Here is a 16,108-nt window from a genome sequence, read left to right as displayed (position 1 = left end):
GGTACAAATTCCAATTCTGTGACAGTCCCTGTGCAATTTTGAGCAGGGTCATCACTAACCCACACGGCATCTTTGCATAAATAAAAAGATCCCTTTTTGAGAAGATACCCCCTCTGCTAGGACACATGGCTTGGCAAGTGGAACGCTGGTTAGACTTTAACCCCACTTCGCTCCTTTGTGCAGGACACAACCTGCTCAACCATACTTGGCAGTCAAAGCTTGGCAAGTTTCCTCTCTGAGCCTCAGTGTTCTTATCTGCAAAACTGGGGAGATCCCATCAGCTTCATAGGATGCCAGGCAGGGACCTCATCTGTTTCATTTGCCCTTTTGTCCCCAGGACCTAGCACAGAGCAGCACAGAGAAGGCACTCAGTTAATGTCTAGGCATAAAGGAATGCATGCGGGGATGGCTAAGGGAAAAGCAGACTATAAACTATTAAGTGCTGTACTAGCGGAAGGAAGTATATCATCTTGGGTTTGAAGTTCCCCCATATACTTTCACCCAGGTCAGGAGGACTCAGGAGGGTCAGGGGCAAGGAGGATGTGGGCTTGGCAGCTCAGGGATGGGAAGGAGAGTTGATGGGGTCTTGGGAGACGGGCTGTAAATGCCTACTATACCATAGTACGGCCCTTTATAGTTTGTCACAGCCTTCACCACCTTCACCTGGACCCCAGTAACCATGAAAATAAGGGATGTCACCTGTGCCTATGCCCCGTCTTATGAATTAGTTCCTCTAACCCATAGCAGAGTGAGGTGAGTATAGATCACCCCCTTTTCCAGATAAGCAGAGGCCAGGGAGCTCCAGTGACTTGTCCAGGGTCACACAGGGAGAGGCGGTAGCCTAGGATTCAAACGCAGCAGCGCGCTGACTACGCAAAGGCCCCGGGCAGTCCCAGTGAGTGTCATCATTCCCATTCAACAGATGGGGGAACTGAGGCCCCGGGGAAGTTGTAATGCAGCTAAGCCCCACTAGGGGGTCGCTTCGGGGCTTTGAGCCTCCCGCAGGGGGCGTTTCTGGTGCCCTCGCCTCCTTGGGCCTCAGTTTCCCCCTCTGGGAGTTGCGGAGAGGGTCCCCTTCCTCCGTGTGGGAGGGGCCGGATGGCTCAGGGTGAGCCCCGCCCGGCCAAGCGTCTTTGTCCTCGCCGCACAATGCGCCCTTGCTTGGCGTTCGAGGCCTTTGTGGGCCGCGCAGCCCCGCGGCGCCCCCGCCCGCGTTATCAGCGCAGGGAAGCGGCGGCCGGAGCCGCGGGGCCTCCCTGGGCCGCCGCCCGAGACATGTGTTGGACACAGGCCTTTCAGGCCCGGAGCCGCCGCACAAAGGCCCGGGAAGGAGGCGGAACAAAGGGCTTTTTCACGCGGCAACTGAAAAGCCGCAGATTAGCTCGCGCGTGCTGCGCAGGCGGGGAGGGGCCGCGGCCGTCCCCGAGCCCTCGGCCGCGCTGGCTCCGCCCGTGGCCCGGCTGCGGCCTGCGCGCCCCCCGCCTCCCTCCCGCTCCGGTTCCCCTCGCCCCCCGGGACCCGGCCCAGCCCCGAATCGCGCGCCCCGCCGCCGCACTCCACCTGCTTCTCGGGGCTGCGCGGTGGGCACCGGCTGCCCTTCTCGGGAGGATTCCTGCCCGCCCTTCTCCGAACGATCCTTTGCACCTCTGTTCCCCCACCCGTGCCGACCCCCCCCTTCCCAAGCCCCGTGCTAGGGTCGCCTCTTAGGAAAGAGAAGAATCGGATATACAGTGACGGCTAGCTCCGTGCCAGGGACTTTGCCCACTTCCAGCCCTCACAACCGAGGGGTGCAAATGACTAGCCCCATTACCCAGCTGAGGAAACCGAGGCTCAGAAAGGTTGAGGGCGGCCCGGGGTCGCACAGCAGGTACCGGTGCGGCAGAGATGCAAACCCAGATCCCTTTCCACCCCTCCTCTCCTGGAAGGGGGTTCTCTGCTCCTGGCGTCTCCCAGGCAGGTGGTCCCTCTTTTAGAGGCGGGGGTGGGGGGCGGGGCGGGGGGGTGGAGGTAGTGGACCTGGGCTTGGGCTCCACCTGGCGCCAGGGCGCCTTCAATCAGCCCCGCCCTGCCTCCCTCAGGTATGCCATCGACCGCGACTCGGATTTGGACCAGATCTTTGATATCGATGCGGACACGGGCGCCATCGTGACGGGCAAGGGGCTGGACCGCGAGACGGCCGGCTGGCACAACATCACGGTGCTGGCCATGGAGGCGGGTGAGCCGGGGGCGGGGCGAATGTCGGGGGCGGGGCGAAGGCCGAGGGGGCGGGGCGAAGAGGAAGAAGCCGGCACAGGTGGCCAGGTGGCCGGGTTGCGGGAGGCAGAAGCCCGGGAGTTGGAGCAAAGAACCTGGGCAGGATCCCAAGCCAAAAGGCGAGAGCTGGTCGTGAAGCTGGCTTTCTTCCCTCAGCATTTATTGAGCACCCACTGCATACGAAGCCCTGTTTTTAGCAGCTGAGGATGCCGCCTTGAACAAGACAAAAAAGCTCCTGTCTTTGTGGAGGAGCGCTAGACTGTCAGCAAACAGGTGTACACATGTCAGAGGATGTGAAATGCTAGTGATAATAAACCAGGGAAGAAGAAGAAAGCCAGAGAAGGGGTTTGGAAAGACAAGGGTGTTGTTCCTCTTAGGAGGCCTCTCTGAGAAGGAGACGTTTCAACAGAGACCTTGGGAAAGTGAGAGAGTCATGCCCATGTGTGAGGGAAGAGTGTTCTAAACAGAGAACAGCCAGTGCAAAGGCCCTGAGGTGGTAGTTTGTCCAGCATATTGGTGGAATAGCGAGGAAACCAGCGTGGTTGGCAAGGGGCAGAGTGATCAGCCATTGCAAGTTCTTTGGGCGTTACTCTGAATACGGTTGGAATCACAGGACAGGGGCGCCATTTGAACTGAGGAGGGACAGGATACCTCTGGCTGCTGCATGAGAATAGGCCATTTGGGGGGTGAGGGGAGAAGCAGGGGCTCAAGTGGAAGTTAAGTGTGACAGTGGCAGGAAAATGAGACAGTGGCCTGGTGCAGGGCGATAGGTGACATGTGGTCAGCTTTGGGAGACGGGCTGAAAATGGCACCCTGGGACTTTCTGATGGAATGACAGGCATGGAGAGAAGAGATGGAGAGGGGTCCGGGACTACTTCAAGGAGCTTGACCTGGCTTTCTGGAAGAGTGTGTGTGTGTGTGTGTGTGTGTGCACGTGCGTGTGCCCACAGGCAGTTTGGTGCCACTGGCACAGTGTGAGCTGCAAGAGAAAGGGGGGGCGGCCTGTGTATGGGGTCCAGATAAGTAAGGCCATGGAGGTGAGGAACTAAGACCACAGGGGTTCACAGAGTCCCAGAAGAGGGGAGAGGGCTGTTCCAGGACTCCTCCAAAACCAGAGCAATACTGCCTGGACCTGGTCTCCAAGCCCTCCACCCCCGCACCACCCCCCAACAGCTCTCAAGGTCCAGGAGCCAACAGAGCTGCCAGTAAGCAGCCATGACAACAGAGAGACTCGAAGAGCCTCTGAGCCTCTGAGCCTCCGAGCCTCCGGTGGGTGGGTGGGTGACTTTCAAACTTGCCCCTGCACACACTCCTGCACTCCGCACTTCGGGCCCCAAGCCCCTCCTGGCTCTGTGAGCCCCCTGACAGCCTTACCACTCTTCCCCCTGCTGGTGCCCTCCCACTTTGCAGGCCCCACCGGCCCGTGGGCCAAGGAAGTCCCTAGGCTGAAGTTCCCTTCGTCTCTTTCAACTTCAGTTTAAAAGAAAATACAAAGCTGGCTCAAACCTCAGTGCCTGCTGCTCTGGAGCCTTTGAATCCACTCCTCCACCGCATGAAAGGAAGGTAACAAAGGTGGCTGGAGAGGAAGTGGCGGCTGGACTGGGGGGGAGGAGAGCTCCCCCTCCTTACCTCCCTGAACTTGCTCCCTGGGCAGCCAGGGGGACTGGCCTGGCTGCTGGGCAGAGCCGCCGCCTCTCTCTGCCCACAGATACATCTCCCCCCACAGCCTGTCACACTGCCTGACGTCCCACTCTTGAGTTAAGCATTGTGCTGCTGCCCAGTGGGTCTCTTTTCAGCGAGCAGCCAGAGTGGCATACAAAGCCTGTAATGCTGCCATTTCACAGAAGAAAGAATGTGGAGGGGACTCTCCCACAAACATTTTACAGTGTTTGCCTCATACGTATTCTGGGCTAGATGCTTCCTAGTGTGGACTTTTATTGAAGTATGATCAGTAACTGATCAGCACCCACTTTGCTGATGGGAAGATCGAGGTTCAGAGAGGAAACTTGCCCGAGGATGTGCGGTGGCCGAGCTGGGATTTGGAGCAAGTCTGCCTGGTTCCTTCCTGGGCATTACCACCTAGCTCCCTTTTCCTGATACTCTCAGCAATCTGAGCCCCGCCCCTCTCCCACCCACCGGTGCCTAGCAACCGGCCATGGGGATGATGAGGCTCAGAAAGGAGACTGATCACTGGGCTAGAGACAACCCCCCCCTCCGCTCCCCCCGCCCTCCGAGCTGCAATCAACAACCCCTGCCCAACCCTCACCAGGTATTAATCAATGAGAAAATGAATGGCTCCCACTTCACAGACCTAGTGGGAGGATTCAATAGGATCATGCATGGAAAGAACTTGCCTAGTACTTAATAAGTGCTCAATTAGTGGTATCTATTGATCCTGACTCTGTGCACTTGACTTAAGAACCTACTCTGCGCAAGGCATTTTACAGTGTGATGCGCTCGCTCGTTGTACCTTCCCACCTAAGAGGTGCCGGTTCTGGCCTCATCCCCACTGTATGGATGAGAGGTGAAGTCATTTGTCCAGATTCCCAGCCCCAGCCTGTCTGACTCCGAAGCCCGGCTCTCACCTGGATGCCCCTCGAGTCATGTTTCTTTGGTGCCAGGCACCAGTCCAGGAGTGTCACAAATAATACACCCACTCCAGCTTCCCACCATCTCTGTGAGACAAGGGCAAAATTATGATCCCCAGTTTACAGACGAGGAAATAAAGGCTCAGGGAGGAACAGCGATGGTTCCAAGATCACAGAGCAAATCCAGGCAGGGCTAGGGTTCCACCCCCAGACCTTCTGCTTCCCAGCAGCCAACCTGAGCTCCAAGTGTAATGCCAGTGGGTCTGCCTGCCCGTGACCTCCTGCTGAAGCATCCCTTTGGCTTCCTCAGAAACAGGGGATGCCAGTGGGGTCACAGTGGCCCCACCTGCTCCAGGAGAAACAGAGGATGCCGGTGGGGTCACGGTGGCCCCACCTGCTCCAGGAGAAACAGAGGATGCTGGTGGGGTCATGGTGGCCCCACCTGCTCCGGGCGTAACAAACACGAGGTGACAAGAATCAGAGGGGAAATATTTATACACAGTGGCGGAGCTCGGTGAGCACCTTTGAGAAGGCTGCACTCAGTCGGGAGCCGCCGCTGTCATACTGGATTACCTCAAAGACTCTGGAGCCACTTAGTATGCCGGCTCCCCTCTCCCCGAACTTCTGAGTCATCCATTCTGCCCATGCAGACGCTCCTTCCACTGACATTATCTTTAACGTTTTGTAATCATGAAATATTAATGACCGATATTGAATTTAAAGTACAATTTGTGTCTGAATCCTTCGGTGGAAAGGGCAGTTGTAAAGGGACAGTCCTCAAAGAGCTGGGGGTACAGACTGGAAGGCCAGTGCTGGGTTGGGGGTGCCAGGGGCTGCATCCTGCCCCCTCCTCCAGGGTCGTCTGGCCCTAATCTGGTCTGGAGGGGGCATTCTCTAGCTGCCAGAAACAGCAAAGAGTTAACCAGATTAGCGAGAAGCTTCCCCATCTGGGTCACCCCAGGCCAAATACATCTTACAGCACCCCGTTTTTTTCTGCATACCATGGAGCGTGCATTATGATTTATATATGCATTTGTGCGAGTATTTAATTAATCTGTTTTCCCCCAGGAAGCTGTACCTTCCAAGAGGGTGGGGGCTCATCTGCACCTGCACTATACATATGGGGCCTTGCACTTAGTAGGCGTGTGTAAATATTTACTGAATGAATGGATAAAGTTACTGACCCACCCAGTTAGGAAAGCAGGACGGCATGGGGGGCGGAGAACTGGTGCCAGTTGCACAGTTCCCGGCTGTGTGAGCTTGGTCAGGTCACTCCCCCTCTCATTGCCTTATTTTTCTCATCTCTAAAATGACACTGTGTTAGGTGGCTGTAAAGATCGTAATTTAAAAGATAATAATTTTACCATATCTTTACAATAATAGCAGCTTCTATTTATCTGCGGCTTCCAATGTGCCAGACATCATACTGAAAGCTTTCTACATGGCATGTACGTTAGAATCTGTGTATGTGAAGTGCCTAGCATGGTTCCTGACACGGTATGAGCTATTCATAGCCAGAGAAAGAATCCGAGGAGAGAACGAATGTCAGAGACGATAGACTCCAGCCCTTACCCTCACCCCCACTCCCACTTCATAGCTGGGGAGACAGCCCAAGGAAGGAAGGCACCCTGGCCACATCCAGCAGTAGGGCCTTATGACTCTCAGTCCAGTGCTCCTTAGGAGGACAATAGGAATGGGGGTGAGGGCTTGCAGTGGGGTGAGAGATAGAGTACTCAGTTGCTACAAGGATAACCCCCCCCCCCCCATATCTACCCTCAGTTAGTGTTTTCTGAGGGCCTCTCGCCACTGCCCAGTCCAGGCTGGGTGCTGGGATCTGGTGGTGAACAAGGATTGGCCACCGACCTCGGAGCTCACGGGTGGGTGGGGGAGAGACATGTCAACAATCAAGAACAACACAGAGTGGATGGGGACAGTGGGCACACAGGAGGAGCAGGGAGGGACTTGCCCAACCAGAGGGAAGAAAGCTAAAAATCCTTCCCAGAGGAGGAGACATCTGAGTTGGGTCTCAAAGGCTGAGGAAAGGGGGTTTGGACGCTCTAAGCGGAAAGACCCAGAAGCTCAGCAGTCCACTGGCCATTCTGAGAACGGGGAGACTGAGTGTGGCTGGAGGCTGGGGCTGGGGGACGGCTGGAGCAGGCGAGGTGAGGTGAGCATGCAGAAGTTCACTGGGCTTCTACAGGAAGGGCCTTGAATGTCCTCTGAGGAGTCAGGCATCTCGCGGAGACAACGGGGAGCCAATGCAGGTCTTTAAGCAGAAGAGTGACTTGGTCAGATGTGCGGTCCCAATGTTCACTCGGGCTCATGGGTGAACAGAGGGTGCTGGCCTGGAGCAGGAGGACACATAGGAGGCTGTTGGGAAGACCCAGGCTTAGATATGAGCTGGGGGTGGGCAGGAAAAATCACCAGGGAAGTGGAGTGTGGTGTCGTCTGGGGAAGAGGCTTGGCACAGCCCTGCATGGAAGGGGCTGCTTCGAGAGGCACTGAACTCCCCATCACCAGAGGTGTGTAAATCAGGCCTGGGCTCCTCTTGGTAACTCCCGGAATCCTTTGCCACCTGAGGACCTAACAGATGCCGACCGGAATAAAAGTTTTTGTCATGTCCCTGGAGTCTCCAGAGGACAGCCCAGAACATCAGGACCAGCTCAGCCCTAGGAAGGAAAATTTTCTCCCACCCCACCCCCTTTCTAGAGCCCCTGATTCACCCCGAAGTCCTCCCTTACCTTTTGGAGAACTACACATCCTCTCCCGCCCCCCCCACCCCCGCAACAAGGTCAAAGCCTCCAATCTCCACTGGGTAGATCTCCACTGAGTAGCTCAAGAGATAAAGTCGAGAGAGAGAGAGAGAGAGAGAGAGAGAGAGAGAGAGAGAGAGAGAGAGAAAGGTGCCCAAACCTCTCTCTCCTGCTAAAGGTGAGTGAGGACAGGGCAGGGGGTGCAAGGAGTCTACTTTCAACAGCCCTGACACCCCTCTCCTGGAACACCCCCACTTGCTCACCCAGCCCCCTCCCCGGCCTGCCTGCTTGTCTTGGCCAGCGGGTAATTGGGATGATAAATCTTCCTGCCCAGCTGGCCAGCTCTAATCAGAGCCTGGTGTTTGGATGCAATTTAATTCTCTCGGGAGGGGGAGGGGCTGGGGGAGCTTGGGAAGGGGGTCTGGCTCTGCTGCCCACCCCCCACTGAAGTGAGTGGGAAGACGATGCCTTCTAGACGCTCCCCCAAGCTCTGTCCCTCCCCCCACCCTCCTTCCTTCCCCGCTCCATTCCCTGCCAGTCCCTCTCTCCTTCCCCCACTTCTCCCACTCTTGAAACCTCCCTTGCCCCTCCTTGTCCCTGGGCTTCTCTCTCTCTCTCTCTCTCTCTCTCTCTCTCTCCATTTGTTTTACTGATGAGAAAACCTTAGTCCAAAGAGAGGCAAGAACAGGGTCACAGCTTGACTCCTTCCCAGATGGAGGGGCCCTGGAGGGGGTGTGAGTCTCACAACCCGTCCATCCCAGGAGGTCTTGGTCTCTTCCTGGGGCCTCCCCAGTATCCCAGCATAGTCACGGATGCCACGGACAATGACATCCATTCATTCGACCATCTTTTAAGCAGCACCTACTATGTGCCACCACAGAGCAGTAAACAAAATAGAAATCCTGCTTACTTTCTAGTGGGGGAGACAGGTGATGAGCAAGTAAGTACAAATATAGGGGGTTAGGAAGTGTCACGGAGAGAAAGTAGGGAAGGCCGGGATGGCAGGGGGCACATTTAAAGAAGTCATCAGGGGAGGTCTCTCTGAGAAGGCATCTGGGCGCAGATCTGAAGGAGAGAACAGAGCAAAACTTGGAGCAGAGCTGAAGAGAGGGGTGAGGGTCAAGGCCAGGGAGAGGACTGGAAGCCTGCGGCCATGTAGGATTTGGGCTTATATTCTGATGGCCCAGAACTAAGGCAATCAGGGAAAGCTTCCAAGAGGAAGCAGAGACATTTGTTTAGGACATGGGGCAAGTGGGACTCCAACAGCTAAAGATGGCAAGAAAGGCAGTACCATCTGATGATTAGAAACTCCCCCTTTGGAACCAGAGCCAGGCACAAGTCCCAGATTGATCGGTCGTCCCCAACGAGACCTTGGGCAAGTTCGCTACCTCTCTGAACGGTTTCCTCCTCAGTAAAATGTCAATAGCACTCGTCTCTACCTCCCACCATGGCTGACAGGGTGAAATGGGGCAGTGCAGACCCTGGCCCACAGCACATGCTCTGTGTGTGTTTGCTGCTGTCTTTCTGGGAAGGAGCACATTCCTAGGAGGACCCTTAACAGAGTCACCAGGCCAGCCCCATGTCCTTGTCCCTTCCCAGTAGCCCCCAGCCATCCAAACCCAGTTTGGTTCAGATTCCAGGTGTGTACTTGCTGAGGGCTGGGGTCTTCCTTGGAAGGGATCCAAAGTCTCATTATCTGCAGCCTTCTGTGCTCCTCCAGGGTGTCTGCACGTGCTGTTCCCATTCCCTGGGGCACACTTTCCCTCCCATCCCCTTCACCTGCTTACTTCCTAGTTGGATCTCAGCCTAAAGGTCACTTTTTCCAGGGAAAACATCCCTGCACCCACCCGTTCCTGAACCTTTATCTCTTAGCTCTTATCAGTCTGGAGTACTGTCTGTCCCTGCCACTAGACTGAGAGACCATGTTGATCTTGTTCATTGTAATGTCCTTGGCATAAAGGAGGTACTCAATTCATAATTGTCAGCAAAACCCAGAAGTCTCAGCTCCAAACGGCTCAGTCTGATCCCATCCGTTATACATCAGGGACTTCTCCAAGGCTCAGAGAGGGTAGGAGACCTGTCCACAGTGCACAGCAGTTCTCCTGCCCCCATCCCAGTCTCTTCCTGAGGCACCTACTGAATGGCCCAGCCTCCTCAGCCCCACAGGCCCCCAGGGCTTCACCTGCCACCTTCCCCGATTCCTAGTGAGTTAGCTCAGAGAGGGAGCACCAGGCTGGAGCACATTTAATTTTCATCTAGGAACCAGTTAAGGCTGCAGGCCTGCTCAGCTCCGGGCTGTCAATCAGCCTTCCTCAAGGCTGCATCAATTAGTTTAAAAATATTGAATGCAATTTTGCCTGACACAACATATTGCAGCTACTGCAAAATATAATTTATTTTAGAAGAAGAAATAATTAAACTAATTTGCATGTCAGTCAGCTGAACTGAGATGCCAAGAGGGGGGTTGGGACCCATGAAGGACCCAGCCCCCTGGGGGAGGGCACCTGCTGCTGGGCGTTGGGGGAGTCAGCTTGGACCTGGGTCTGAGAAGTAGTCGGTACTGGATGGACAGATATCCAGGGGCAGAAGGGCCTACTGGCCTTGGATCTAGACCAAAGCAATGGCCTTAGAGGCAGGAGAACCAGGAGCCAACCTAGCTCTATGCTGACTTGCCTGTGGCTCTGGGCAAGGCCCTGGCCCTCTCTGGGCCTCGGTTTTCTCATTTATGAAATGGGTTTAACAAGGCCTCCTTTACGGGTTGTTTTGAGGATCAAATGAGGTCATAGATAAGAAAGTTTGTTATCAGTTGAAAAGTCCTGCACAGAAGTGAAGATTAATTAATTGATGGAGTCTTTGTTTACTCCCAGAAACATGTAAGGTGGTAAAATTATGAATTAATTATTAGCAATGATCACAAATGCTGCTAAGTGTGATCAGGAGGGGTTTAGAGGAAGTCCACCAGAAGTAAGATAATAGGTCGGACTCCCTCACCTGCTAGTCACCCCGGAGCAGTGGTTGGCAACCCTTGCCACACATTAGATTCCTACAGCCATTTAAAAACCTCAGCTTGGGCATCATTGTGTTTAAAAGGCTTCCCCAGCGATTGTAATATATAGCCAGGCTGGAGCTGCTGTGATGTCATGGGCACACAGGCTCTGGGGGTTCTAGGCCAGCCTTAAATTCGGGGGTCCCCGGGATCAGTTCTGCAAGTGAGCACTTGGCTCACCCTTCACTACTCACTCAGCTGCCCCACCTCTGAGACCTGGGATCCACAGCCTCACCAAAAGGTTCGGGGCTTTCCCAAGAGGTGACCTGTGACATTTTAAAAGAGGAGGTAGGGTGGCACCTGGGTAGCTCAGTCAGTTAAGCATCTGACTCTTGGTTTCAGCTCCGGTCATGATCTCCGGGTTGTGAGGTCGAGCCCCATGTTAGATTCTGCACTGGGTGGGGAACCTGCTTAAGATCCTCTCTCCCACTCCCTCTGCTCCTTCCCTCTAAAAATAGGAAATAAAATAATGAAAGAGGAGGCAGGACAACAACAAAAAGGTAATTATGTGAGGTGAAGGATGTGTTAAGTAACCTTATTGTGGAAAACATTTCACAATATGTGTCTAAAATCATCACATTGTGAATCTTAAATTTACACAATGTTGTCAATTCTATCTCAATAAAGATAGAAATTAGAAAAAAAAAAGGAGGTAGAAGAGGCCCAGCAGATGGTAAAGGAATGGCTCAACTGTGGGGGTCTCACCAGGAGTGGACCCAGCCCCCCAAGAGTGTCTCAGCCTCGGAGGAGCTGGCCCTGCTCTGGGGTCGCCCTTCTGCATGCCACACAGGCCCCTGTGCCCCTCCCTCTGCTCAGCAAGGAAAGAGGTGCCTGGTCCTGGCAGCGGGCCTCACCCTCCCCACCCCCCTCCTCCCAAATGCACCCACCTTCTGCCTGTTTAAGTTCTCCGGCAACACGCTCTTAAAAATAACGGCTTGCCCGGCATTCCCAGTCACGACTCCAATCTCCCGCCCTCAGAAAAGCCCCCTCTAATCACTGAAGCAGCAGATCTGGGTGAGCCGAGAAGATAAGGTGCCCCCGGCTAAGGGGAGCTCCAGAGAGGGGTCGAGGTCTGTGTTAATTAAGGACTCGCCCCCCTCTTTCCCTGACCCCCGGAGGTGGCTGCACCTGCCTCCCCATCCCATTTCTCTTTATCAACACAGGAGCAGCTGCAGTCAGCCCGCAGTGGCCTGAGTTCAGAGAAAGAGGCGGCGACCAGCCCCACTCCCCCCAGAACTCATAGGGTTCCTGGCTGCTTGGAAGCTCCCAGACTGCACCCTAAAGAGGCCCCTGCCAGCGGGGCTAGAGACCCAGTTGCCAGCTGACTAGTTCTTTCAAGTTTCTCATGCTTTGTTTCTCTTCTGCAATGTGGGGATATAAATTGAACCAAAGCACGGGATTTCCACATGGATACCTGAAATGATGGATGTGGGGATGCTCCGGGTGCGTTCTGTGCACACGGTGGTGATGGGATGTTGAAGATGAGATGTTGGTTGATGGCAGTGGTGATGACAGTGTCGCTAGAGGTGGGAGTAGGGGTGCCAATGTGATGGTGCCATGGGTGTTTATGGCGGGGGTAACTGTAGAAAGGGTGGGGCTGGTAATGGTGATGGTGGTGGAGATAGTGATCGCATGGATGGTGATGATGGTGGTGGTAAGGGCGCTGATAGTTATGGCCTTGGTGTTTGTGATCATAGAGATGAGGTGGTGGTGCCTTGGATAGGGTGGTGGTGATGCACTCATTTTGATGGTGATGGTCATGATGGTAATGGTCTAATGGTGAAGCTAACAGGTTGGTGACAGTGAGAGTGGTAAAGTTGGTGATGGTGGTACTGGTAATTATGTTGGTAGAGGTGCAAGGATAATGTTAATGAGGGTAGTGGTTAGAGTACTGGTGACAGTGATGGTGAAAGTAGCAGTGGTAGGGATGGTGGTGATGATGGTGTTGGGTGGCACTGCGGATTATAGTGGTGGAGGTTGTGATGGTGATGGTGATAGTGACACTAGCAGTGATGATGACAGTAATGAGCGAATGGTGGTGATGGTGACAGCAGTGGTGGTGGTGACCTATTCATGACCAATGTCCTCAGTCCTGATCCTATTACCTGCTGGATCAATCCACAGATCTCTCAGTGTGACCCCACTGCCTCATCTTGTCCTCCTGGCAGATGGGGGGTTGTCTCGATCTCACACTTGATACCGCTCACCCTGCTCCTGTGCTCTCACTGCAGACAATCATGCCCAGCTCTCCCGGGCATCCCTCAGGATCCGAATCCTGGATGTGAACGACAATCCCCCAGAGCTGGCCACCCCCTACGAGGCAGCTGTGTGTGAGGACGCCAAGCCAGGACAGGTACACGAAGGGGCTGGGGACTGGGATTGTTGCCAGGACTGGCCAGGACACCCTCTACCTGGGTTTAGAGTGGGTTCGGCCTCACATCAGCTCCCTGCTCTGTCCTCACCCTTTAGCTTATCCAGACCATCAGCGTTGTGGACAGAGATGAGCCTCAGGGTGGGCACCGTTTCTATTTCCGCCTGGTGCCTGAAGCTCCCAGCAACCCTCACTTCTCCCTGCTTGACATCCAAGGTGAGTTTTCTCTGAACCACCAAACCTAGGAGGCATGGAGGGAGGGCCTCGCCTCCCTTCCCCTTCCCACATTACAGGTGGAGAGACCAGGCACCCCCAGAGGGTCAGCGTTGGGCTCAAGATCAAACAGAAAATCAAGCTAAAGGTGCTCCCTAGCCCACTGGCCAAACTCTGAAGAACAGGCCGGGGGCGGGTTGGCAGAGTGGGGAGGGGTCGCCCCAAGAGAAGAGAATGGAAAGATACAGAGAAAGAACAGATGAGGAGTGGGTGGGCCAGAGTCCTGGATGGAAAGAGCCCCTGGTCTAACTGAAGATTGAAATAAGCCACGTGCACTCACTCCCACCCTTCAATTTAAAAAGTGCTGTATCCCACTCATGTTTCCCTTTGCGTCCTCACAGCCGCCCTGGGAGGTGGTTTTCTTGCCCCTCCCCCTATTTTGCCTGTGATAAAACAGAGACTTTAAGAGAAAAGGGGCCCACCCAGGGCCATACAGGGAGTCCCTGTCTCCGATCCAGAGTGCTTCCTGCTTTAGCTCATTTGCCACCTTGAAAGTGACCACCCTGCCCAGCCTTACTGATCCCGCTGTATGCCCCTGCAAATTCCTCAAGAAGCCCAAGTCTGACCCTTTGAGGACTGAACTGGAGGTGGGGGTGGGGGAGTGGTCAGTGGACTGGGCGTGAGGGGCCTGGATCCCAGCCCAGGCTCAGCTGGGGACTCTCTGTGCAATGCTGGCAAGATTTGCACCTCCTAAGCCTCTGTTTTGTCATCTGTAAATTGGAGCTGAAAGTGCCTAGCCACCTGGCTAGGGAGCCCCAGCAAGATGAGGGCTGCTGGGGTATATTATTAGTACCTAGAACATGTAGTTTCCTGTATTCAGCAATTATTTATTGAAACATAGTGCCCAAAATGCAGTGGCAAAAAAAGCCAATATCCCTGCCCTCGTGGAGGTGACATTCTGGTGAGGGGAGGTAGAGATTAAACAAGTGATAATATGTTGAAGATGCTAAGTGGCTGGAGGATGAATAATGCAATTTCCACAGGAGTCTGGACTTGGTTTTGTTCAGTGCTGGGCCATGGGTGCCTACAGCAGTGCCTGGCACATAGTGGGTATTAAACAAAACACGGGAAAATAAAGCAGAGTAAGAGTAGGAGCTTTTTAAAATAAGAGGGTCTGGGAAACCCTCTCTGAAGGAATCAATAGTGAGTACTAATATAAAGGAATTTAGGGAGTGAGGCATGCTGATAACTGGATAAAGACTGTTCCAAGTGGAGTGAACAGCAAGTGCAAAGGCCCTGAGGTGAGAGCAGGCCTGGGATGTTCAAGGAACAGAAAGCCTGCCTGGTTGGAGTGAGTGGATGCCAGGACTAGGAGATCAAGTCATGTTGGTTCTTTCTGACCCTGGAACAGGTCTGGGATCACCCCCAATGCCTTTACAACCCTTCCCTCTAAAAGGAGGGACCTCAGTGGCCTGTGAAGCCAGATTCTCTGTATTTCCAAGAGTCATACTAAAAATATTCCACAACCAGTGCAGTTCAGATAACCAACCGAAAGGGACACTGACCAAAAATAACCTGGAGCAGGACCCTGGAGCCCTACTGTACTACCTTAGTGGCTTGATTGTGTCAAAGTTAGGGGTGGGCATGGGGGAAAGACAGAGACAGCAGGGGGACTTGGGGCATGCAGAGTCAGAGCTGTTGAAACCTTTTTGGAAGTATTTCAGTATTTTAACAACTGGTAGTGCCTTGCCTGATCATTATTCCAGCGGTATCCTGAGTTGGCCCCAGGAGACACAAATAGCCCTGGCTTGACCTCGCCAAGTTCACAAGTCTTTCCAATCCAAGGAGCCTGAAGTTCTTTCCCAACTGCCCCTCTTTGACGGGGAGCCGCCAAACGCTCCCATCCAGTGTGACCACCTGGTGCAAGCTCCAGGAGCAAGAGTGGCAGCCGTATGCTGAGCTCAGCACAGCCGTGGAAGGGCTCCTCCACTGGCTCTCTAGCCCCTTCCCACGGCCTGCCAAGCCCCCTCCTCCTCACCGTATAAATATCCTGGGTGACAAACAGCTACCCCAACCCATCTGTTTCTTTGTACACATTTGTAGCCAGTTTGGAAACCTGATTTATAAATATTGCTTTTGCAGCCAGGGATTGACACTGATGTATGTCAGGCCAGATGGATGGGTACAATGCTGGGCGCAGATCCTGCCTGGAAGGGTGGGGTAAGGGTCTGGAGTGACCAGCGGCTTCCCCAGGTGAAGCCAGCTGCTGCCGAGGAAGGCAACTCAGGAAGTTCAGGGTTGATGCCCAGGGATTCCCTTTTGTTGGGCGGAGGAGTGGCAGGGACCAGAGCTCTCAGAACATATGGCTCCATGGCCAAAGACAGCAACCCTGAGAAACAAACATCTCCTCTCCTCTCCCCTGTTCTTGCTTAGGAATTTGAGGCTGAGCCAGAACCAGCTACTCATTTTTCAAATCTATCTACTTCTCTATGCCTCTACTACCACTATCCTCTCACACCTAAAACACATAATATCTTCCTAACTGATCTTCCATGTCCACTCTTGTGTTTTAGATTAGAAACTCCCTTGCCTAGAATGTAGGCTTAGCAAAGGCAGGGGCCATGTCTGTCTTGTTCGTTGCCATCTCCTCAGGTGCTAGGATAGTCCTGACATAGAGAGGGTGCTCAATTAGTATTTGCTGTGGAATGAATGGATGGCATGTTGCTCAGTCTCTTCTTTTCTTAAAACCCACCAATCAATGGCCTCTCGTTAAGAAAATAACCCTAATTCCTGACTATGGCCTCTAAGACTTTCCATGATGAGCTCCTGACCCCCACCCCCAGCTTGACCTTGACTCACTCTAGCTATCACCTTCATCCCTCCA

General features: G+C 54.0%; 1 protein-coding gene across 4 annotated transcripts in view; it reads left to right on the top strand.

Annotated features, from left to right (window-relative positions):
* The window catches only part of CDH22 (cadherin 22), a 67,375-nt gene that overhangs the window by 43,643 nt on the left and 7,624 nt on the right, over positions 1 to 16,108 (top strand). For all 4 annotated transcript variants that reach the window (XM_077873436.1, XM_077873435.1, XM_077873437.1 and 1 more), the window contains 3 exons: positions 2,079 to 2,215; positions 12,872 to 12,993; positions 13,110 to 13,227. In XM_077873436.1, coding sequence (XP_077729562.1) covers positions 2,079 to 2,215; positions 12,872 to 12,993; positions 13,110 to 13,227 — 377 coding nt within the window. The remainder of the gene's footprint in view (positions 1 to 2,078; positions 2,216 to 12,871; positions 12,994 to 13,109; positions 13,228 to 16,108) is intronic.

Source organism: Canis aureus, chromosome 26 (genome assembly GCF_053574225.1).
Source record: "Canis aureus isolate CA01 chromosome 26, VMU_Caureus_v.1.0, whole genome shotgun sequence".
Classification (NCBI taxonomy): Eukaryota; Metazoa; Chordata; class Mammalia; order Carnivora; family Canidae; genus Canis; species Canis aureus.
This window is presented reverse-complemented; position numbering and strand designations above follow the sequence as displayed.